Here is a 27,044-nt window from a genome sequence, read left to right as displayed (position 1 = left end):
CCCAAAAAGACCAAAATACCTCCGAAACCTAAAAAATGACCAAAATACCCCGAAACAAAAATTACCAAAATACCCTTAAAACCTAAAAAATGACCAATATATCCCCAAAACCTAAAAATTACCAAAATACCCCCAAAACCCAAAAAAGACCAAAATACCCCCGAAACCTAAAAAATGACCAAAATACTCCCGAAATCCAAAAATTACCAAAATACCCCCAAAACCAAAGAATGACCAAAATACCGCTGAAATCCAAAAAATAACCATAATACCATCGAAACCTAAAAATTACAAAAATACCCCCAAAACCCAAAAAATGACCAAAAATACCCCCGAAACAAAAATTACCAAAATACTCCCCAAAACGCCAAAAAAGACCAAAATATCCCCCCGAAACAAAAAATTGCCAAAATACCCCCAAAATCTATTCGTTGATTTTATAGCTATTATTATTATTATTATTATTATTATCATTAGATTTGATAATTGAAAATTGTGGTTTGGACCATCCATTTGTGTAAATAATGTGTTCCATTATTTAATCACTAAACAAATAGAGCCTGACTAATAGTCACGTACTCTAATGCATTTTGCATACATATTTCATGGTAGATGGTACTCACCCATCAATCCATCATAAAAAATAAATGACAAAACTTATGTACAATACCTTAAGTGCTATTCCTTAGGTTTTCCTCTTAAAATTCTACCATGTGACTACTTAACTTAAAAAATACACTTCCATCCATGAGAAAAAAATCACATGGCAGAATCTTAAGAGAGGAACTTAAGGAACAATATCTAAGTACTGTACCTAAGTCATGCTAAAAAAAGAGGGCTATAGCCGCGTTTTAGAAACGGAGCTATAGACCCTAAAAACGCAGCTTTAGGCCCGTTTGGCCTATAGCCACGCTTACACACGCGGCCTAAACCCCTTGGACTATAGCTCTTGCGGGTCTTTAGCCACGTTTTTAGAAAACGCGGCTATAGGCTGAGACCTATGGCCGCATTTTTAGAAAAAGCAGCTATAGGCTGCCTCCTATATGGGTTTTGTCTACAGCCGCGTTTATAAAAACGCGGCTATAGACAATTTTTTTCCCTACTAAATTACAATTATGAATTGTCTATTGTAATCAGCTCCCAGAATGAAAGAAAAATAAAAGTATCTCACAGTGCTCAATATTTGACCAAATTAAGTCAGCTAAATTTAGGAATGATGGCTATGAGTTTTAAAGAATTATATATATATATATGGATGGCACCTATATGAATGGATGAAATTTCTTCTATAATATCCAAAGATACATTTTATCCACTTTCTTCTATGATTATACTTCCATTATTCCATTGCTTAGATCATAGATTCCTTGGTAGGATGTATCCTTACAAGATATTGGTTGCAACATTAAATTTCAATTCAAGAGTCCAACCTCATACTAGTTATTGAATGACATGCATTGGTCATTTTAGATACTGAAGATATTGTCTTCTAATATAACATAGAATGGCAGCAGAATCCTCTAATAATAAAATGACATTGAACAGGTTGAACTTCAATTAACAATAAAATGAAAATGAACGTGTTCAATTCCAAAAGAATCCTTAGGAATTCTATTGATATTGGATCCCACACACACGTCAAATCCACCATCACCTAGAAATAATTTAACATAATGAAATGATAAAAGATAGATAAGTAAAGAAGTTGTCACCTGCATCGCAAAGTTAAATGTCATAAACTCTACTACAGGTTTAAGCCCATAGTAAGCTGCACCAACTCCAATTCCAGTGAAACCAGCCTACAAAATATGCAAAATTCATGTGGAAAAAAAATAAATCCATCATTGAAAGCTGTTTGCCAACACCTTCAATCACATAAATGGAAAAAGTCCAGAGAACATGGAAACTTAAACAAGTGAAGAACATGTTAGACTTTTCCAAGGGTAAGGATCAACCTCTGTGATTGGAGTATCACAAACTCTCTCAGGACCATACTTCTCCAACAGCCCTTTTGAAATCTAATAAAAAAATGGAGGTTGGATTTAGTGAGTAAATTTTAAAACAAGAAACAAATATACAAACATAAGCACTCTTTCAAGATGGAAGATGTTATTCTTTTCATTGCACATGCGTTTCTAATATATAGTTAGAGGCATTAACTTTGGGGGAATTCTTGAAGTGAAAACTTCATGTACATGTTGAAACACCACCTTAACCCAACAGTTTAACTTCACACATGCATACATTAACACATATCAACAGCAGTAGAGAAGCTATGACTTTGTGTAAATTACAGTTATATAGATGTAGCCAATGCCAAGTCATCTACTCAGCTTAGGCAGCTAGTTCACTCAAGAAGTTACAACCTTTATCCCACATCAACCAAGACAACATAGATTCAGGAAAGCCATCCTTCATAATGAGCTTCTTTATAAAAAGAGGGAAAAACAAAAAAGCTGGCTTGATATTAGGAATATGATTAATATCTAGGAAAAAAATTACTCTCTCTAGAAAAGAGATTTACTAGCCCCAAGGGATTGATTCAGTGGTTCCTATGACGTTATGAGATTCACGCAGTCTTGTGTTCAAACTCCTAGCTAACATCCTAAGGCCATCCCCAGGGGATTCTTACCTATAATTATTAGCGAATGGTTGGGTACTTGAAGAGCTTTTGAACATTCACATAGCCAAAAAAAAGAAAAAAAAGAAAAGAGATTCAAAGGCTTATGCGTAGGATTTTTGCATTTGCCCATTGTCCACGTAAGCTGTACGAGCAGAATCAACTGAATTATAAATGTCAAAGGCCTTGTAGCTGAATTGATACCTCTCCATGTACAAAGTGCTTGAGGGTTTAGGGGGAAAATGGTTTGAGCCACGGGGTTAGCAGTATGTTGTAATTATTTCTCTAAAAAAAAAAAAAAAAAACTGAATTATAAATGAGTAATGGTACAAAGACAATATTTTTGACAAAAAAATTCACTAAGTTTTCAAGTTATTATTAATTCCCATTTGGGTCCACCACTAATACTACTTTATTATTAACCATTTATAGCTCTGTTATACCTCAACTATTGTGAAACAATGTGTCTTTTAGACTTATTGAATAGCTGTTGCTGCTTCAGAAGAGTAACATTTCGATGAATTTAGTAGATGTCCAAGTCCAATCCTTGGTAATGACTGATCCACACACACACATGCAGAGCAACCCAAATAAATAAATAATTAATTAAAAACAAAAGACGAAATGAAAAAATACTTAAAAAATAGTAAGTAAATATATGCTAATAACAAAAATGTTGATTCTAATAGTAACATACATACATAATAAGCAGAGTAGCCTCCTAGTCTTTGTCTCACAATCCCCCACATCTCTTCCTCTTCGTTATACAATCAAGGAAAATTCTGGTGACACAACTTTGTGCACAACTCGCCCACATGGCAAGTTGTGGTTGGTGGTGGGGTGACCCACCATCACCTCTCCACCAACCACAACTTGCCACGTGAGCAAGTTGTACACAAAGTTGTGGCACCAGAACCGCTCTAATTTCATTTTATCTACTCCCCATGTGTGATGTGACTCCTCTTCAATTTCTCTTTTTGAGAAGATCCTTTTTTTATAGGATTTTTTTGTTTAATTGTGTGTATATATATATCATATAATTAAATTGCCTATCAAACCATCTAGCATTGGAACTGAGTGCTTTCTTGTAACCAATTTTTCCTTATTCCTTATTCATCTATCCATCATACCAGTTGATCCATCGGCTTGAATGGATGACAATATTTTTTTTGATTTAGTACATGGTGAGAGTTCAAATAGTGTGTAAAACACCTTGAACTTTTAGACCCCTAAATTACAAATTACCAATTCAAGCTTATTATCAAACAATGTATGTGCAGAATATGAAAATAAGCTAAAACAGAATTGATAGAACAATCTAAACCAAATAAAATCACAACCACAACAAAAATTAAATGGCAAAGATTAAGGGAAGAGAGATGCAAACACAAAGACAACATAGCGATGTGTTATCGAAAAGGAAACCGAAGTCCTCGGCATAAAACCTCTCCACCGCCCTCCAAGCGGTCAATAATCCACTAGAGAATGAAGTTAGGATACATGAACAGTAGAAAACCATCCAAGCCTAATCTACCCAGTGTACCTAAGCCCTCCAAGCTTCTTGCTCCAACGAGGTTACACTGAACCTTTGTCTTCTCTAGCTTACCGGATTCCGCTATAGCCCATAGCATCAACCAATATCAATTGGTCCCTTCCTAACTACTTCCCAAGCACCAAATAACCTTCTCACATATATGGGTATGGTGAGAAAAGGATTTGGCTAAATGACCTCTCAAGGATGTAACAATGGAGAGGATGAGAGTAGAGGAATTTGGAGAGTCAATGATAAAAATTGTGGATGAGTCAATCTTGTTTTTCTCTAGGGTTTCTCTCTCAAAATTCTCTCAAGAAGCTCTCTACAATACGTGGGTATAAGGGGTATTTATACTGGTGTGTGTGTGGAATGCGAAAGGTCAGTTTTTCCCAAATAGAGTGGTCTGGCGACTTGACCTCGCAACTTGACTGAGTTGCGAGCTAACTCCCTGGCCAGGCTGGAAGTTTTGTCCTGTAGTGCTCCAGCTGACATGACTCTTCAGCTCCTCTACATGCTTCACATGTGTGCCTCCTTTGGCGACTTGCCAGTCGCGAGATCCAATCGCGAGGCCCTTCTTGAGTGCACACTTTTGAACTTTTCTTCACACTCTCTCATACACTACCCTTACATGATTCCCACCTAAATACAGGGTTTCTAAATGCTAAATTACAAGCAAATTTGACACGAAATAAAGCCAACAAAATGATTGAATAATTTCAACCTTACACATCGTGATTTCGTCAGCTATGTGGTATAATGGAACATTGTTGATGAATGTCTCTATATATATCCAATAGATCATGTTTAATAGTACCACAAATATAATAAGCTATTTGTTTTACTGCTTTCCTTTGGAGTATTAATCTTCATATTCTTTAATGTTCCTCTTCAACTACTTTATTTATTAAGTTTTGATTACCATTATTTGAAATTCTCAAAACCAGTACCCACAATATTTTATATCCCAAGTGGAATAGATTGTAAGACAATGATCATAGAAAAAATTAATACTTCTCTAGTATAGCCCTCATATATTAGGGCCGTGCCCCTCTTTTATGTTTTTTATTAATTTAAATTCACTTATCAAAAGATATAGATAAGTTGTTGAGTATTGATATTCATACATAAAGTCTTACATATAGCATCATACAATAAGATTTAAAAGGCACATATCCTAACATTCATTACATCATAAAAATAATCTCTCCGTCACAGCGACAGTGAGTACCCTATACAGCCACCTTATGGGTCATTGGGTCTCATTTCAAAATTAAAGCCAAAACCACCATGAAACACCACTAGTCACTACCCCATCTCAGACCCATTTTTTCATACCAAATTAATCAAAAGCAGCCATAACAACCTAGATGTAGAAATCAAGGTCTAGTTTCAAAAAAATGAGATTTGTTGCAATTGATCTGAAGATCAATTTGAGCTCTGGCGGTTCCGATCTGAAGATCCATGTAAGGAGAGAGAGAGGTCTGATTTTATTTATTTTTTAATAAATTGTTTTATTAATCGTCAATGTTTATTTTTATTTAATGACTTGTATTTTTAAATGATGCGGCACATTTAAATTGGACCAGTTGTAAATAGTGATAGCTTCTTTGGCATTTAATGACCATTCCATTAATGAGTATGTATAGAAGGTGTTAGAATTTAGACCCTTGTAAAACTAGATTGTTTAACCTAATTAATTAACCAAGTGATTAACTTAGTTTTATTATTCAGTTCTAAGTTAAAACAATCATATAATCATATCATGCAAAGCAGCAGAAAAATAAATAACACAATGATATGATGACCCAGGAAAACCAAACCGATAAAAAACCTGGGGAGGATTTAACCTAGCTATCCTCAAGGTAAACCTGAATCTACTATGAAAGAATCGAAGTTGTACAATAGCGACTTAGACCACTAACATCCTATTGCTACCCACCAGTAGAACTTACTGACACGACCACGTGCAAACTCCGAGACCTCGGACTCATTCTTTCTTGGATTCTCCAGCAAGTAAAAGCACCCCCGCTTGTGTATCTTTAAGCTCTTATGGCAGCAATTGAACGATCATCAAGCTCTCGAAGAAATCTCCTTCTTGATAATCCCAAGCTTGTGTGAAGGCAAGCACCTCTCAAATCTCACAAGAGATTCACACAAACAGCAATATGAGCAACAAAGACTCTAGAGAGATTTTGGGTACAAACCCTAGATACAAAAAGAGGCACACTCTTCTCTCTCTTAGAAGTCTTTAAAAACCTGCTTAGGGTTTCCTTTATATAGTGGGAGAAGTAAATCTGAAACCCTAATCTTAAATGGGCTTGAACTGTGTTTAGGCCGACTTAAAATTCTACAGAAAATTCTTGATGCACGATTCTCGATCGATCGAGTCTATTCTTCAATCGATCGAGCCGTGCAGAAATAGAACAGTAATATTCTGCAACTACTCGATTCCAAACTTACATTAAACCAAACTTTGAGCAAGTCTAAACCTAGACTAAATGTTTTGATCGTGGTTTGTCAACATAATACATATTGAAATTCTAATACATTAGTCCCTAAGATCTTAGAACCTAACAGAAGGGACTCGAATTAATACACCACATAAAGCTCAAGGGTCAGTTCAAAATTTTAAAGTTTATTGGGAAATTTTGAAATTAAAATGATCTTAGAACTAAACTTTTTTTTTTTTTTTTTCTATTTTAGAGGAAAAAAAAAATGCAAACTAACACCAATCTCCAAACAATTTTGTTAGTTAGCAACGTTTTAAAACTATTTAGGAAACTAACATCTTGAGTCTTCTAGACTCGAGTTCACGGTAGCAACTCGAGCCTAAGAGACTCGACATCAATGTGGTGGTAGTGAAAATCGAGTTTTACACACTCGATTTCCTTTCTTGTTGACCCACTATTCTTCCTTTTCTTCCTTTGTTGTTCTTCCTTTTCTTCCTTTGTTGTTCTTCCTTTTCTTCCTTTGTTGTTCTTCCTTTTCTTCCTTCATTTTTCATTCTCCAGATCAATAGACCCACTTTTCTTTTTTTGTTCTTCATTCTCCAGATTAACAAACCCAAATCAAACCTAGAACAAACCCATTCGTTCTTCATTCAGTCCGAGCCTTCGCCACCGCCTAGGTTCAGTCCAAGCCTTCGCCGCCACCTGGGTTCAGTCCGAGTCACTGCCTGGAGCCTTCTTCATGCATGGTTTCCATTTTCCATCTTTGTTGGGTTTGCGTTTGTGTTTATCTCTTTTACTGGGTTTGTGTTTATCTCTTTGCTTCATTGTGGACTTGTGTTTTTGATCTCTTTGCTTGGTTTGTGTTTCTGGTCTCTCTTTATAAAACTCGAGCCTCAAAGGCTCGATTTAGCACATCAAACTCCAGTGTCTTAGATTCGAGATGTTAGTTTCCTAAATAATTTAGAAACGTTGTTAACTAACGAAATTGTTTGAAGATTAGTGCTAGTTTGCAATTTTTCCCTATTTTAAGTGCTTTTTAATTTTTGTTGAAACTAAATATATTTGTTTCGAAATATAGAAAATAAATATATTAATTTAACTTCCATTGTTTTCACGTGTTGGAAAATGCACTCACGGTGAAATTATCCTTGGAGTATCATCTGAACTGCAAGTCAAACCACTCCATGAATATTTAATTGGGACACATGGGTCTGCTTGCCAGTCTTCTCTAGAGATCCTTGACGTTTGTTTGATGTCCACGATGCAGCAACTGTTATTTACAAGAAATATTACTTGAGATTAATAGTTGGTGATGTATGGTTGTCAAAATTATGAATTAGAGTGATTATTAAGGATATTATATATATTTTTATAATTAAATACTTTGAAATTTTCTATTTAAGTTTTACAAATTGATGTGTCACTAATTACATATAAATAATCCAAATATTTATTTGTATATTGTTTAAGTGGAATTAATTACATTTTCACCACCTTCAGTTGTAAGCGTTTTATGATAAAAATTTTAGTAATTTTTGCATTATTCTATAAATTACTATCAATGGACAATTTGTTGAAATCTAAAGCAAACTCCATTTAATAGAGAGAGAGAGAGAGAGAAGTAAAAATGATTAATTTGCTACCCTTTTTTTGATAGATAAGAGAAGAAACCTGCATTCTAGACTCATGCTAGTAAAGGCCAATAATGCTAGTTTTACACATTTTACTACAATTGATTCATATTTTAAACTGTGATTAATTGTTTCTTACTATCATATAAACTTATAATTTTTTGTTACTACTCGTAATTTGCTATGTAAAACATCTGTGGCAAAGTGATTATAAACATGTGTAGTACTAGAATTATTGGGAGAGAGGCAGTAAAGGGGTATGTGATTGAGGTAAAGAATTACAGAAAAGACATGACTTAACTATGTAGAGTGGCTTGAACTGTCCTCCACCGATTGACCATAGACATTCTTTGAATTGTTTGCTAAACTCAGAACAACATAGCTTGAGCTCGGACCTGAACTTTGATAGTAGCATTCCCATAATGTTGAGGTACGTGGTTTCCACTTATGAATTGTTACACTGTTTTTATAACTTACAAACATTCAGTTATAAATAGAATAAATAGATTTTGCCATTTTAAAACACCAATGAGAGAGAGTGTGTGTATAATAGGGTTGTAAACGAGACAATTTTTGTCAAGTAATATGTGTTTAAGCTTGGCTCGTCAATAAAAATAAAATGCTCAAGCTTGGCTCGAGCTTGAGACAAGCTTAAAAACAATGTTTGAACTCGAGCTTGTGAGAATGCCAAAAAACTTGTGCTTAGCTTGACTTGGCTTTATTAATTAGTTAAGCCAAACACGAGCTTAATATCAAGTTCAAACTTGAGCCCAAGTCAAGCTTTTTAGCTTGGGATCAAAAAACATTGCATGTATATATTACCAAAAATCAAGTAAACAAAATAATAATAATAATAATAATAATAATAATATTCTTATTTTATCATGTTTCTAATTCCACCCGTGATTAGAAATTGTTTAAATTACAACTTCACATAATTAAATCCATCTATTCATCATTCATTGTGTATAGCTTGAGTAGTTGTTCAAAATACAATTTTTATATCCACATTTGTCATTTGTGCTACTATAATCTTCACAAATCTAAATAAATTAACATGTTAAAACATATATAATTAAACAAGCTATAAATTCACATTCCAAAACGTTTGAGGTTACTTTTCTAATTTCTGTTATAGTAATTAGAAGGTAGCATTACCTCTATGAATTACACGTTTGAGGAGTTGGAAAAAATAAATAAAAATCAAATATACCTAGTTTTAAACTTTTATATATGTGTGTGTGTTATTATTTTTAAATGCATCAATGCCTATGCAAGAAAAAACTTATGGACAATAATGATTTGAATCCTACAATGAATTTCTTGGCTTTTCCTTCTTCAAATTTTTTGGTGATATAATTTAACCTAGTCAATAATGTCCAAACTTTTTTTTTTTCTTTTTATAGGAAAACTTCTATTTTGTTCAATTAAAATTTTGAAATTTTAAAAGTTTCAATTAAGTTATGTAAAAGGTCACAATAAAGATGCGTTCATTATTAGCTTTGAGTCTCCCTCAGAATCTCTATAGTACCTATTTACAAAGAAAATTCCAAAGGTTTCACCACTACCACAGCTTCAACTTCTGCAACTAAACGTGGAAGAGCCACTATCTGAGACAACATGACTCATCCTAGTCAATAATGTCCAAACTTTTTGGTTTTGGTAAACTTCTATTTTGTTACTTTAAAGTTTCATTAATTTCAATTGGATTGAAAATTTTTAAAATTTTTAGAAAGCCTTCTAAGTATGAGTCCCAAAATTCACCCGAAAAAAGATAATTTAAACACCGAACATATGAAAATTTTACCTGTTACTTGCTGATCCAGATCATTAATAGTGATAAGGCCCGTAATTGTTGATAAGTTAACATATCTTTCTTAAATGAACATAGTCCCTACTAGAAATCCTTCTACATTTGAAAATATATAGAAAAACAAATACCATCATGTCTATCCCTAAATGAACATACATTTGTAAATGACTAGTGCATCTATCTAGGATCTGAAAGCTCAATATTGCAAATAACTAGAGCTTGTTTAGGCTCCCAATTTTCATTATGGCTTGATTAATATTATGCTTAACACACTTGATGCGGAATATACGTGATTAGCAAATTAATTAAGCGAAGCACTCAACAATTGCATGGATGAACAAATAAGTGCAAGCTAAAATGGAAAGGGCAGTGGATAAAAGAATAGCAAACCCAAGATAACACGACGATGTGTTATCAAAGAGGAAACAGAAGAACTTCGCAAAAAACCTATCCGCGACCCTCCAAGTCGAAATGATCCACTAGTGAATAAATTGAAGTACAAGGATACCCAAAAGATCCTCAAAGCCTACTTAACCCAAAGTACTTGAGCCCTCCAAGCTCCAACTAGCAACGAACTTCTTAGAGTCTTGTCTTCACTAGCTTCCTGGATCCCGCAATACCGCCCGATTGCACTGCCAAGCCTCACTGGCTTATTTTGGCAAATATCAATGCTTCTCAAGCTCCGAAACACACTTTACATTATGAATAAGTGTGAGTTGTGTTTGGGTGCAAATCTCCTCTAAATGGTATAACAATGGGAGAAGAGAGGAGAAGAGACTAAGGATTTCTCTCTTAAGGATGTGTAGCTCTTTCTAACAAGGTGGGTGTGTTGTAGAAACCTTTCTAGGGTTTTCTTCTAAATAGTCTCTATATAATTTTGTGGGTAATGATGATATATATAATATGAGGAAAGGGTATAAGAGTTACACTTAAAATCCCAACTGTCAGTGCATTTCGCGGGTCATCTCGCGAGTTGACCAAGTTGTGAGATGAGTCACAAAACTCATTGACTCTTTAGCTTCTGGCATGTGCTCTTCATGTGACCTTTAACTGTTTTGATCAGATTTTCACCAACTTAATACTAAACCTATTACAATTAAATGCCACAAAATACAAGGAAATAAATTAATGAAATTACAACATTTTTTGTTATGAGACAAAGCCAACAGAAATGTTATGTGAAAAACCATAACTTAATAGGATCCATCCTTGAAATTGTAACGTCATTGATAGAAATGCTTTCCATCTTCCTTTTGGCTACCATAGGCTCTTCTACAATTGTTTTCTTGAAAAAAGCTGGTTGTTTTTAGGTAGGTAGTTGCAAGGATGGACCCAAGATTTCAAGTTACCCGGCCCTCCCCCCCCCCCCCCCACCCCCCCCAAAAAAATCCAAATGAACAATAAAGAGTCAATTTCATAGTGGAGGTTGTTTCAGTTTAATTAAATGAATGATATATTTCGATTCCGATTAGTACCAATATATTATTTCAGAGTTATCACTATATATATATAATTTTAATAAATCACTAAACGGAATGTAAATATTTTTTTTAATGATATCTCAACCACCCACCAACAATTTTATTAACTCTCTCTTTAAACTCCCTTATTCAAATGTTAAAACTCAAGCCTTCACACGCCTACTTTAGTCTACGTACTGTGGTTAGCATTCCTTTTGATTATGTTTTATCTCTTTTTTATTTATTATCATTATTTTTTTTTTGCTTTCAATTTTATTTCCTACACGTTTTGCTTTCTTTAATTCTTGTTACTTTGCTTCAATTTATTGCCTTGACAAAAGACTCATCAGTACTCACTACTCAATTTCACGTGAGGGTAGCTATCTTTGTATAAAAAATTCATTTGAATTCAATGGTGTAATTCGTTTAAAGACACCCAAAACAAAACAATAATAAAATAAAAGAAACAAAATGCTAAATAAGATACTGACTGAGAGAGAGAGAGAGAAACGAAGAAGATGCAAAACAGTGGCCAGAGAAAACCAAAAAGAAGACGTGCGCAGCAAAGAAAACACAACGATGAAGAAGAGGTAAGATCGTGATAAGAGAGAGGAACTGGATCTTGAAATTTAGGGGAGAAATCTTATCTTAGGTGGGGGAAAAATCACAATTTTCTGACTCTCTTTGCTTTGGCCCGCTATCTTAGGTTAAGGATTTACATAGGTTCGGAATAGGCTAAATAATTTTTATTTTTATTGTTACTCAAAAAAAAAATTATTTTTATTATTTAGGCTTTTATTTATTTTTATTTATTTAAAGAGTTAAGGATTATGTTTGAGGGGCCAAATTTTTTTTTGAGAAATACTACGTCTATAATATTTTCACAATGATCTTAAGTGACAAGATGTTATTGATAGTTAAGAAATTAATGTCAATGGTTGGCCTAGTTTAAAACCAGTACAACTAGTCACATATAATTCCTTGTAAAATTAATATAAAAGTACAATGGATGTACATTATTCTATTTTTGTTGAACCCAAATTCTTGAGATTCTCAAGTTGGGTGGTCAACAACTTTTTGTAGAGTAGATAAAACAGTTTAGTTTAAAACATATTGTTTATATAAAGTATTTTTTTGCAAGAATGATTTTTTTTTTTGGCAAGTCAGGGTGGTCTTGTAACCACCCTCGCTTAGTATTTATCTTGCTTTCATCTCTGAAATTGTAACATCATTTATGGAACAATTTTCTAGCTTAATTTTAGAAACCTCTAATGGTTTTTCTTGAACAATGTTGATAAGATATGCAGGTTGTTTTGGAGGAAGGAGTTGAACAGTTTCACTTGAAAGCATAGTTGCAACATCTAGCATGGTAGGTCTATCTGTTGCCTTGTCTTGTACGCATAAAAGACCAACATGAATGCATCTCAATATTTCAGATGAAGGGGATGACTCATCTATTATTGTTGGGTCTATTAGCTCCAAACCTTTCCCTTCATTCCATAACTGCCATGCCTGATACAAGACCAGTTGTACACACAATGTTAACTATTATATTCAAAATCTCGTGTATAAATTTAGAAGAGTTAATTGAGAAACTTACATATCCTATAAGGGTGAGCGAATACTCAGAGTAATAGCAACTATTATTTTTCTTGCTGCTCACGATTTCCAATAGTAGGACTCCATAGCTGAATATATCAGTTTTTATTGAAACAACACCATTCATGGCATATTCTGGAGACATATAACCACTGAAATAATAATTGACCAATAAAATTTAGTGTATGAATAAGCACATATACACATACACACAAATAGAATTAAATTTTGCTTGCTTGAAATGCAATGAATACTTACTATGTTCCAACAATTCTATTTGTGTTTTCTTCTAATCCTTTCAACCCAAATATTCTAGCCAAGCCAAAGTCAGAAATTTTTGGATTCATATCCTCATCAAGCAAAATATTGCTTGCTTTTAAGTCTCGGTGAATTACTCTTAGTCTTGAATATTTGTGAAGATAAAGAAGTCCTTGAGCAATGCCTTCAATGATGTTGAAGCGTTTTTTCCAATTTAATAAAGACTTTTTAGTAGAATCTGAATCAAAGTAGAAAATAATAGCAAGCAAATGATAAGTAATAATTGATTGCATATAATAGAATAAACAAATATCCAATAAGAAAATTTTCCATGTAATGAACATACACCCTACCAAAGAGGAAGAAGTCTAAGCTTTTGTTGGGCATGTACTCATAGATTAGAATTTTTTCTTCTTGCTGAATGCAAAGCCCTAACAATCTTACAAGATTTGTGTGTTGGAGTTTGGCAATAAGAATAGCTTCATTCTTGAACTCTACCAATCCCTGTCTAGAACTTCTTGAGAGTCTCTTTATTGCTATTTTCCGCCCATCATATAATTCACCCTGAAAATATATTTCAATAGTGAAATCTCACTTACATTATCTTAAATCAGTTTCCATTTTTCTTATTTAATTTTCTATGAAGATTCTACCTTGCCCTTGGCCAAAACTCTAGTTCTTAAGTTCAAATTTTGTACCAGAAAAATAAATAAAGAGAGCATTGGGTCAAGGTGGTACATTTAGTTTGAATAATAGTTAGATGGTGTAAATTCTTAGATTTCTGCATAAGCTTTGTGTATGGTTGATAATTTATAATAGTATTAAAATATGTTGTCTTGATTTCAAACCTTATTTCCACTGTCCATCATACCACCCATTTAAAAAGCTTAAAAATCATTTAATTGTTTAATCATATTCAAATTTAATCATACACACAAATTGTGTGATGCTTGAAGAAAATGCTAGTCACATCTGCACTTACACCTTAAAAAGACTAGTCAAGTTGTAATTAGGGCTCCTTGTAATTACTTGTAATTTGAACATCTATGTTGCAAAAAACTTGATATGCGACTCAGCCTATGGCCACATAACACAACTCAAAAAATCAAATCAAATCCACACAATTTGGGATATAACAATCTCCCTCACTTAAATTTTTGATGACCTTATCAAGGCCCACATTGTATTGCAATGACCCTAAGCCGCATGATGTTATGAAGTTTACTTAGTTTCTCTGATATCATGTGTAACAACTCGAGAAAAGCACTAGCCACATCTACTTTGACACTCCAAAATGGTTAGTTAAGTTGTAATCAAGGCTCCAGAACCCAAAGATCCACTTTGTAAAGACCCAATATGCGACTCATCACACACCCGGACAATACAAACTTAAACAATTCAATCCAATCAAATCAGCACAATTTGGTGTATCTCACACACACACACACATATATATATATATGGAGAGAGAGAGAGAGAGAGAGAGAGAGAACCTTATAAACTGGTCCAAAACCACCTTCTCCTAATTTATTTTTAGTTGAAAAATTCCTTGTGGCAGCAGAAATGTTTTCAAAGCTGAAGATTTGCAATTCATGGCTATCTTGCCTATCATTATTTCGTTTCTTCACTTTGTCACGTACAGTGGACGATATTGCATTGCCTCTAAGTTCTTGCAGAAGTATCTTTTGTTTCTTCTTCCTCTCCCCTAATTAACAAATATGCACAATATAATTTGAAAATTTTGTGTTGCTTTATCATCATTAACATATTTGAAAAAATCTATGGTAAGAATATCAATTACCTTCCGCTATGTGTTTTTTCACTTTTGCATAGCATAATAAGCACAAAAAGGCGATGATGATTCCCCCTACTGCCACAATGAGCCATATCCACCACTTATTTGCTGGCTGATTCCCTATTCCATCATGAGATGTTCCAAAATAGAATCACATTACATTAGTATGACTTAGTCAATAACATATAATTATATGACTTCTAATACTAACATTCAATTATATAGTGAAAGAATGACATGTACAACTCAAAATTTAATTTTAAAACAAACAATTATAGTAGATTGTTAAAATAATATAAAATAAAATAGCAAAATAAATTTCAAACTTATAAAATTCTTACTGTGTTCTATATAACATAATGGAAAATCAAAAGTGTAAAAATAATATTAAAAAAAAGAAGAAGAAGTCATTGACTTGTTGCAACTACACCATATATGGCAGAAGTTTTATTATGTAATATATGATATAATATGATTTGGATATGAACCTATATAATGTTAATTTTATTGTAAATTTTGATGACAATAATTGATATTATTATATAATTTCACAATTCTTAATTGTACAATAATGGTCTTAAAATTTCACCTAGAATGATTTTTTTTTTTTTTTTGGTATACCTTTAGATAGGTTTTAGTCACAATTTATGTGAATATTGGTTAATTTAGTTAATAGTTACTCACTGAGTGCGTGGATTTAATTGATTTAAAATTTAATTATTTTAATTAATATGTTTTATAATTTAAGGTTTAATTAGAAACCACTCCAAAAATTCAAAATAATTATATAATTTAAAGAAAGGGAGTTAACTTGGCTTAAAGAGGATATAACCACTTGTCATAGAGAAAATATTACCACTTTACGTGACCAGACTTCTAGTTTGCTATTTTTATTATATTTTTGTACTAGTTACTAACTTATGCAATTGTACGAAAAAGTTCTATAAAAGATTTTATACGCAATAAATATTTTGTTAATAAATATAATAAATAAAGCAGTCAATAGAGAGTTTGTATAAAAATAACTTACCTAGTTTAGTTATAATTTACTTAGAAAAGATCAAAAGAAGTTAATTAGAATTTTTTTAGTGTTGGGTGCTTTGTCCAAAAATAAGGTGAATTCTAATTAGTTTAAACAAACATAGATGAATACTATTTGAAGCTCTAAAAACCAAACTAAAAGTTATATATGAGAATGATGATGTGGAAAGTGGTAAATCTTCAAAAGCTTTTGCCACTACATTATAAAAAGTTAACAAAAAATCAAAAATTTTCATTTTATAGTTTAACAATATTTGCTAACTAGTGCAGTGCAGGAGAAAGTTTGACAATATTTATATATATAATAAATTTTTAAATGATAAGTATTAAAATCTACAAAGTCAAATTAGAGAATTTGTTAAAAAAAAAAAAACAGAGACAAAAAATTATCTAATATAATTAAAATTTGTACTCAAGATCAAAGCTAATTTAACCAAATTTATTTAATGCTGAGATGCTTTATCCAAACAGACAATAATTTTAATTATCTAACTTATAAATTCTAATTATTAGATAAAAGTAACATGTTTTTTTTTTAACCAAAAGAATTTTCAACTCTAAAAACAAAATTATATATATATATATATATATATATATATATATATATATATATATATATATATATATAAGTTGAGCACGAAGTAATTAGACTTACCAATTGCTGAATTAAGGAAGTATATTGTCCGTGTCACAACAATTCCCCAATAATAATTTTCTTTCACTTATGCTTCATTCTTTGTAATAAAATTTGTAACACTTTTGATATATTTTTTCTTTGAATGATTGAGAATATATATTAGATTTACCTGTATATGATTGTAAAGAAACGCGCTACAAAAAGGGGAAAGTATCACAGATGAATTGCCGAATTTGGTTGTGGAACTAAATACTAAATTATATGCTTTGCTCTAGTGAATCTATTTCAAAGAACGAAGCACCTAGAATCTCAACTATTTCAAAGAATGAAGCATTTACATAATTGATGGTCATAAGCCTAAAAATATATGCAGATTTTCGGATGATTCACAATCCACTAAAGCCAGAAAAAAAAAAAAAAAAAAAAAAAAAAAAAAAAAAGCTTATTACAATTATTCAGCTCTAAATAAGAAATCAACTGTGTATTTATATGTTTTTGCACTATAATTAGATTATGATCATTCAGGATCAAAAGTGAAAAGAGGGATCAGAATATTTGTTGTACAATATGACATCAACAAAGGAATAGAAAAATCCAAAATTGTCAAAAATGTCTTCTTCTTCTTCTTCTTCTTCTTTTTTAGGTTTTCTACTACCATAACTTTTGTATTACAACTTTTACCATAACTGTTTTTTTTCATAAAAAAGTAGCTCATCAATTAAATTTTTTAAGTTTTAATTTTTTGTAGCATAAAATTATTCATAAAAATTGAGTTTATGGATTGAATATATATATATATATATATATATATATATATATATATATATATAAAGTTGAGTTCAACTTATATATGGTGTAATTCTAAGAAATTTTACACTATCTAAAAACTTTATACCAAAATTCATATTCTTAAAATCTCACAGTTTGATTACATGTTTCATAAATATTCTTAACATGCATGTTATATTTTGTGTCAATAAGATATTATTTACAATAGTATATATTTTGTTTAAATGTAAAAAAAAATCATGTTTTAGGAGAAAGGAATAATTCAATACCATATGAAGATAATTGATTTTATTTATCTTATGAACTTTTTAATTCTATATGTAATTTTTCAATAAATAACTTCTTAACATTAAGAATTTTATTTCTTAACATTATGAATTTAATCAGATATTATTCTTTCATACAAAGATTGTATAAAACTCAATAGGAAATTGTCATACAATGAGAGTTTAAAAACTTCACTTCTATACTAAAAAGAAAAATAGAATTATACTTTTTATATTGGTCTTTATGACAAACCTATATACTCATCTATGACAAACCTACCATTTGTTCGCTCATATATATCTCAATGTTTCCGTTCAGCTTTTGTTTTGTTTAGCTCAAATCAGAATAAATTTCTATTAACCTCAAACTTTTAAATATTTTAAAAAGGAAAAAAAGCAAAAGAATAATTAGATAAAGGTACTTACCATCTCTTGAGTTGGTTGGTTCGTGTAGATCAAACTGAGGAATTACGGTGTGAAGCTCAAACGCGTTGAGGATGGGAGGAAGGTCAGACCGCGTTGTTGCATTAATAACAAATCTAAAATGGCCTTCGATTCTCTGATTGACACATTTGGACAGTGGCTTTAAATGGTCAAGCGTTATTGGCTCTGAGGTATAGGTATAGGTATCGGTTCCCCCGTACACAGAAATAATGAATTCTCTTTTCTTTTCTTGCGTAAGTTTTAAAATTTCAGCAAAGTGAAAGCATAAACACAAGTTTCCAGTGTTATAAAGGGGCTGGCTATCATAAATTAAGGAATTATCACCATTAGATGGCTGGACAGCAGTTCTCAATACTTCTGGTGGTAGTCGATAACTATCATTGTTGTTCTGTATGTCAATATCTAAGGAGGTATTGATCGAAACTGAGTTTGGCCACGTAATATAAGGATACCACATGCGATCATAAACATCGTTCTTGTACCTTAGATAGGACATGGAAAAGTTGATTGTCTCAGAGACGAGACATTTTAAAAAATAGTGTTCAAATATGACATAATATGAACAATATATACAAGGTAAAATATAAGAAACAGTGAAACAATACTTTCAAAATAATATCAAGTATTATCAAGGCTTTTAAAATATCTAATTTGTTCTCTTAGCACAAATGACACAATACTTTCAAAATTTTCATACTATAAATTTTTTGCTTCTTTCGAACAACTTGTTCTGATAGCATAAGCCTCACAATAATTGTATTAGGAAAACTAAATATGTGAGAGTGATGATTGGTGGGGGGATTTTTTAATAAAAATTTATAATTTTGTTTAAATTTATACTCAATCAACAAAAAAAAAATATATATATATATATATAATATTATAAAATAGTCATTTTTGTAGATAATTACAATATGCTGCTAATTCCACAACTTGAACCCTTTCCTCCTCTAAACCCCCAAGCACTTTGTGCATCTCAATTTACATTTTTTTCCTTCATATAATTCTTTAATTTTAGGAGTATTTAGGTCATATGTTCATAAAAACATATAAGTATTAATGACTCTCTTTATTTATTTTACTTTATTTATTATTTATTTTTATCTTAGATAGAATTCAACTTTAAACTAATCTAAATGTATGTGTGTGTGAAACTTTTTTTTGGAGACTTGAACTCTGACCCTTACCCCCATATCCTACAAGAATTATAATAATACTCATTTAAAGTATTACGTTCTCTTTTTTTCTTCTTCTAATTTTTAGTTTGTTTTTTGCCAAATATAACTCATCAATTTAGGAGTATTTAGAGCATATGTTTATGAAAATATTGAAGCAAGCAAATCTCTTTAGAAAATTTATTTTTATTATTTAAAAAAAATTCATTTCTTTTTAGGCTTTCAACTGATTTTCATTTTACATGTACTGTTTTTGATTTAGGGATATATGAATTCATACTTTTTTTTTTATATAGATAAAATGCTATGAATTTTATGGTAAAAAATTTGGGACATATTCTATTTTTGTCATCTATTAATATATATTTTCTCGTAATTTTTATTAATTATAACCTTTCTCTTATATTACACTGCATAGGTTAAAGTATATTAAAGTGACATAACTTGTCTCCTAGAAAAGTTTTCAAACTCCACCACTACCCGGGAATGTTTTAGCCAACAATAAATAAATAGAAGCCAAAGATAGAGAGGGAAGAATGAAGATGAGAAGAATTTTCAAATAGTATTAAGTGACTTTAGTGGGAAGAGAACAAATTGAATATTTTTAAAAGTTTTGATATATTTAGCTTTGAGCCAAACCTCAGGTATAGTTTTTGTACTTTGACATTTTAAATAAAAAGAAAATCAAAGAACAAAATTGTAATTGATTTATGTGATAAATTTCTCTTGTTGACCTGTGGTTGTGCCCAGGTCTTTTTTTTTTGTTTAAGAAAAAATGCTATGAATTTTAAGGTAAAAAATTTGGGACATATTCTATCTTTGTCATTTATTAATATATACTAGCTTGTAACCTTATGTATATACATGGATTTACTTAAAGATACATAATAAGATGCATAATATAATTCTTATATATATATAATTTAAATAATATTGATAGTTATTTTTATATTTTGTTAACTCTTTAAAAAAATTTGTAAGGATACTAATAAGTATAAAAATGTAAATTGTCCATTTTATTTATTTATTTATTTATTATTGTGAAGCACTTTTTTTTTTTTTTTAGATTCATGTACTCTAAACTCTTTGGTTTTTGTACTTAATAACTCACCTGCATGAATATTTATAATGTTGTCCCACATTTGATTCTAAAATTAATAAATAAAACTTTTTAAAAATAAATAATTTAGGACACATGGTACAAAATTGGAATTCTAATTTAAAATTTTAATTTAAGTTTCTCTCAGCTTTACCTATTATCATATATATAAATATTCTTGTAATTTTTATTATTATAATATTTCTCTTATATTACGCTGCATAGGTTAAGGCATATTAAAGTTACATAACTTGTCTCTCAGAAAAATTTTCTAACTCCACCACCTGTGAGGGAGTGTTTAACCAACAATAAATAATTAAATAGAAGCTGAAGATAGAGAAAGAAGAATGAAGATCAGAAGAATTTTCAACTAGTGTTAAGTGACTTTGGTGTGTAGAGAACAAATTGAATATTTTTAAAAGTTTTGATATAGTAAGCTCTGAGCCAAGCCTCGGGTTAGTTTTTGTACTTTTGACATTTTAAATATAAAGGAAATCAAAGAACAAAATTGTGATTGATTTACCTGATAAACTTATATTGATCTGTGGCTGTGCCCAGGACATATCGCCAGCTATTTGTTAACGTTCGAAAGTCAAATGGATAAAGGGACTTGTCCAAAGGACGTAATTCCAAGGCAGAAATAAAAGGGATTCCAAACCCAGTGTTTATCAAACATACTTGTATGATGTCTGACGTGGGAGCATGAATCACATCGAAAAGATATGTAGAATCTACCTTATCGATATCTGTTGTGTGCACATAATTAAACCCGACATACACGTCGAAGTTTGGAATCTTATTCTTGTTGTCATAATTTCCATAATAAAAGAAAAAATTAATGAGATAATTACTATTTTTGCCTTGTTCAGGTTTCAAAGTGTAACAATTCTTTTTTCCTTGTGGAAAGCTTCTCAGGTTTCTTGTTAGCCGCCCAAGATCCGGATTTTGATCGTAGTTCTCGGGGGATATGTTGAAATTTGTCCCAGTATCTATAAAACCTGTATCTGACTTGTAGAATATACCAGTGACATCATCCAAGTAATCTTTGGTAGCCCCACAATCAATGCTTATGAATCCTAGATATATAATGCCAAAGAAGAGAGGTATATATAAATTTAGAACACACCAATCAATATGGAAAAGTCAAGAAGAATTTGAGTTTGAAATTCAAAATAATTAAATTAAAAATATTTGCGATAGATTATGCACCTACCCTTCCATATGCTTTTTGCGAAAATTTGCTATCCCTTTTAAGTTTTAAGCACTTAATTTGAAAAATTATAATATTTTCATGGATATTTTTTTGGGTCATGTAACCATGATATCGTCTCTCTCACATAATATCATAGTCAAACTTAACACCATTTTCTCTCTCAGGGTCACTTATTATTTTCTTAAAATGAAAAAGTGATTTTCGGGTTGTCATTGTATTTTGCTTTCAGCTGCTGCACGTGTTTAGATAGATAAGAAAAGAAACTAGCAACATTTACATGTGTTCTTCTTGAATACGTATTACAGAGGTCCAATGACAAAAACAAGATTGTAGTATGTAGGCACATGAAATGAGTGTGTGATAGAGTTTGTGATTTTTTTTTTTTAGTAAAAAAATTCATTGTATATATAGGGCTTGTTTGGATAGGCTGTTCACAAAGGTGCGTTTTAAAAACGAGCGTTTTAAAAACGAGCGTTTTAAAAACGTGTGTTTTGAAAACATCATTTTAAAAACCACAGACAAGCGTTTGGTAAAAATGTGAAAATATGCATTTTTTATTTTTGAAGCTACATTAAGCGTTTGGATAAACTGTTTTAAAAATGTTTGTTTGGAGTGTAAATTCTAAAAAAGAACTTAACTATTTTGTTAAGGTTATTTCACAATTTTTCCTTTAATCAGTGTTTTTTTAATTACATAATCTAATAAAAATATACATGGAGGCAATGGTAGCTCTAAGAATTTTTTTCAGGGTGTTTCTTAACAAGCATAAATTATACTGTCTAATAAAAAGAAAAATTTGTTCCTCATAGTAGTCGAACCGTGATGATGACATAATTAATTTAATAATTAATTAATATGAAAATAAATAAAATAATTACATAAATTTTAACAATCTTAACAAAAGCAGTATTTAAAGATGTTAAAAATATATCTTGATTAAAGATTAGAAGATATATCTCATAATTTACTACAAAGATTAATAAATATCCTCTAATTATTTAAGATATTTTGTTAAATTTGTAATTTACTAATATAATTAGCCAAACTATTAATATACTTGTGTGGGGCAAAAGGATCCTGGTGGGAACGTGGGCCTTTTGGGCCTTGTTAAGGAAGGCCGACTTGACCCTGGGGTTAGAGATTGTTGGTGCTATGGGTCGGCCTATACGCCGAGGATCCGAGGATCCAGCCGAGGATGGTTTTTCCCTCGGACTGACATCAAAGAACCTGAGACTTCATGGTAAAGGTTAGGGAATGACACGGTCAAGACCAATGTTTAAAGGGAGAGAACCCTTGAATGTCCTAGAAGCGCCGATGTTGGAAGAATATCAAAGGTAAAGGCTGCTACCTCCACATTAAAGACCCTGCACCTACCACCCTGGCCGCATTAATGAGGAAGTGACACTTAAACAGTGGAAGGGAAACTTCTAGTTACTGTTCAAAGGCACTAAGAAAAGAAATATCTAAGCTAAGGGAGGAATTGGGGGCAACACGTGGATAAAGTATTAAAAAGAGGAGTATTTAAGGAGGGACCTAGAACAGAAACGGGACGAAACTTATTGTAACCTAAAAAGAAAAAGGACAAAGAGAGAGATATAATATAAGAACAGCTCTCGGCTTACGTCCGAGGAGGCCTATTTACATTACTCCTTTTTGTTTCTAAGTACTTGCAATCTTTAGTTTGTCATTTCATCCTCATACACTTCTAACCTGGGTTTCAAGCCCACACTCTACAAATTCATATTGTTTAAGGCTCATTGGGCCTGAGCCCATAACTGTTCTTGGGTCCAGGTGCAATTGTGCACTTACAATACTAACCAAACTACTAATATATAAGATATTCTATTCATCAGTAGCACAGAGTTGAAACTATTAATATCATTATACGTATTGTATTTATATACATTCAAAGGCCTTCAAAAAGTAAAGTTTATTTCATTTAAAAAAAAAAACTACATATATTAAAGTTTGAAATTGAAGGTATTCAACTAGTCTAAAACACGTTTTTCAAAACTAAAATACATGTTTCATAAAAAAATAAAAATAAAAATAAAATAAAAAACTAAAATACATGTCAAAGTAACATGAAAACAGGTGTGTGGCTGTGGAATTTTGTTGTTTAAAAAATATAAAAGATCTCATCTCTATCTCTGTTTCTTTTCTTCCGTCCTCTCTATCTCTATTTCTTTTCTCTTTTTTTGAGAATCTCACCTCTTAGTCTCTCATACAACAAGTAGATCAAAGCACACGTCTCTTCCTCTATAACCTTTCTTCCTAAGCAAATTGATCTATCAATGGTAGATCTAACATCTATCTAAGGTTTAAGCTTTTGGTGAAGATGAACGAGCCCAGCCCCCGGTGATTTTCAGTGAAGATTTCTGTGGGAGGAACCATGAGAACCATGAGGTCTGTAGGAACACTCTGGACTGAAGATATACATAGGAGAAGGGATAAAGCTGGTATTTCCTATCGTATAGGCGCTATTTTTTATCGTATTGGCGCTATTTTGATTTTCTAAAGAAAAAAATAGCGGTTAGCCCATCTGTGTTTCTGAGAAAGCAAAGCTCCGCAGTGTTTTGTAAACATGAAAAATTTGGATTTTGAAAACACAAACGTGCTGATTTTGTGGAGTCACACGATTTGGCAAATCATGTTTTGTCTAAAACACGCGTTAAGGTTTTATAAACAGCCTATACAAACGGGCTCATAAAGCTTTCTAATTTTTCTAAAATTTGAAGGAAAGTACATGATAAGAAACTATTCATATTCTGCTATGCAATGGAGTCTCTCATCTCTAAAAATATTAAGTATATATATTTTGTTATTATAATTGTAGCAATGTATAATATACAAATTCATTATATTGACGCAAAACTTTATTATTGTTATTTTTAGATAAATTTATAATCAACATACAAAGTTACCAATGTGTGTGTGTGTTTTTTTTTTTTTTGGGGTGTGTTTTCCCAAAAAATGAAAAAATTGCAGGATGTTACGATTCATGATCTAATCCAATCCGACCCCCTAATGATTTGACATAGGATTCCAATTTTAATAAACTTGCACTAATATGTGATATCTCTATCATTAAGTTGGTAAGATTGTTGGGTAGTTGTCAACTTCTTTGTAAGTCAGTGGCATATTATTGAAATTATGTGGTTAAATAATTAAAAAAATTTCATTTTTCAATAGTTTAACTTTTGGAAGAGGAATTTAACAAATATATTAACTACCCTCTTTTCTTAAGAGAACCAGGATTTAAATCTTCCCTGATCCATTGTATTATTGAATTATAAAATTTGGGGAAAAAAATCTTAAAAAATCTCATGGGTGTATACTTTCTGCCATTCTATTAGAAGCAAAAGTAAAATAAAATATTTATGGCTATTTACGGGAATATGTTCAAGCAAGCATGTCTAAAAGCTAGTTTCTGAAGAGAGAGATAGAGAACTAAATGAGGTTTCAAGATGAATGACATACCTGGAACATAATCAACAAGTTTTCTTCCAGCATGCTCATTGTCTCCTATAGCTAGTTTCCAATTGCCAAGAATACCAATCACGAAAACAACCACACGCCATGCTTTCAAAACAAAAATTAATTCTAGGGCGTAATCCATGATGATCTTTATTGGCATATTATGCTCTACTCAGAAGGAAGATGTATGCTATTTAAGGCCCAAATTCTTAGCCGCATCGATTACTTGTGTTACTAACAAACAACTTTTAGTCATTGTCAATTAATTGCCTGCTTCTATTCATAGGAAAGAGATAGAGGATGACCCCTCACCCCACCCATATATTTCTCTAATTTCTAGTGGCGGTTCTATAAATTTTTCTCAGGGTGTTCCTTAAGAAGCATAAATTATACAATCTAATAAAAAGAAAATTTCATATATTGACAATAACAACAATTGTTTTCTACGAGTTTTTATATTTTGAAATTGTTGCATGATAGCTTCATTATCAATGCTACAAACTACATCTCTTTCAATGTATACAACCAAGTAATCATTCATCCACTCTGGCCTTAAGGTGACGCCGCCCCTAGCTCTAAGAAATTTGTTTAGGATGATCATTAAAAAAACTTAAATTATAAAAAATTTAAGAAAAAATATTTAAATATATCCACAATTCAAAATATGCATGCAAATACATTAAAGTTTTATGATTTCATTCTACGAGTTTTAATATTTTGAATTCATTACATCTCATCAAAAAAAAAAAAAAAACAGAATTCGTTACATGTTATTTTCCTCTTAATATATAGTAGTTTTTTTTAATTTAAAAATAAAAACCTTTGTAGTTAACAAAATGCTATTTAAAAGACTGTTTATTTTTTATTATTAAAAAAAGAAAATGTTAATAAATGTCCTAAGGACATTGGTTTAAGAATTATTTTAAAAAATATTTTATGGGAAAAATGATATAGTAATTAATTTTTTTCCCATGAAAGTGGTTTTAAAAATTTCTTTATATGGTTTATTATTAATTTCTTTAAGGGCACCCATTAACATAACTCTTAAAAAAACAGTTATTTATTTGTGTTATTTTATTTTATTTTAGCTGAACTGTCTATTTGTGTTAGTATTACTTGGAGGAATACGTATATCGGTCAATTTTAAATAGGGACTTCCAATTTTAAATTTCTTAATATGGTTTATTTTATTTTATTTAGCTGAACTGTCTATTTGTGTTCTAAATTCAAGATCCCCATATCACAATGTTGAGGATATCCCAAACGCTGGGGGTTTAGCGTGATTTGGGAACTTTTTGAAGAGTAGGACAATTTTTTGCTTTGTTTTTGTTTTTGATTGCCGAGTCCAAGTCCATGAGTAGCAAAAAAGTCATATACGAAGCAAACCTCAATTAATGACTTTAGGCCCCTGGCCCAGAGAGTAGGTTTCAGCCCGACATTTACGCATTTAAGTTGAAATTGTTGCGGGGGGGCCTCATATAACTTTAACGGGTCATTGGGTCTAGGGTGTGGTTAGAAGTTTGAAATTTGACGTTGAGTAGGGACTACAAATGAGAAGGAGAGGTCTGAGTCTCAAATTTATTTTACATGCTATATATTATGTTATGTTATATAATTTTGTAAAAAAATTATTAACAAGTTCAAAATGCAAAGAAGTATTTTATAAATTGATAGATGTATAAACCCCTATATCAAGCTTAATAAATGCGCTAATAGTAACAAAAATATTACATTTTTTACCTA

General features: G+C 31.3%; 1 protein-coding gene across 1 annotated transcript; it reads right to left on the bottom strand.

The window, feature by feature from the left end:
• Positions 1–12,641: 12,641 nt before the first annotated feature.
• On the bottom strand, positions 12,642–25,461 carry LOC142634794 (putative G-type lectin S-receptor-like serine/threonine-protein kinase At1g61610). The gene is made up of 10 exons (XM_075809053.1): positions 25,305–25,461; positions 21,135–21,687; positions 18,762–18,819; positions 18,320–18,632; positions 15,167–15,280; positions 14,859–15,070; positions 13,719–13,929; positions 13,366–13,603; positions 13,109–13,259; positions 12,642–13,020 (listed from the first exon to the last, which is right to left on the bottom strand). The coding sequence occupies exons 1-10, from the start codon at positions 25,459–25,461 to the stop codon at positions 12,706–12,708; spliced, it is 2,322 nt and encodes a 773-aa protein (XP_075665168.1). The 3' UTR covers positions 12,642–12,705.
• Between the last annotated feature and the right edge of the window lie 1,583 nt (positions 25,462–27,044).

This window comes from Castanea sativa, chromosome 5 (assembly GCF_040712315.1).
Source record: "Castanea sativa cultivar Marrone di Chiusa Pesio chromosome 5, ASM4071231v1".
In the NCBI taxonomy this organism is placed as follows: domain Eukaryota; kingdom Viridiplantae; phylum Streptophyta; class Magnoliopsida; order Fagales; family Fagaceae; genus Castanea; species Castanea sativa.
This window is presented reverse-complemented; position numbering and strand designations above follow the sequence as displayed.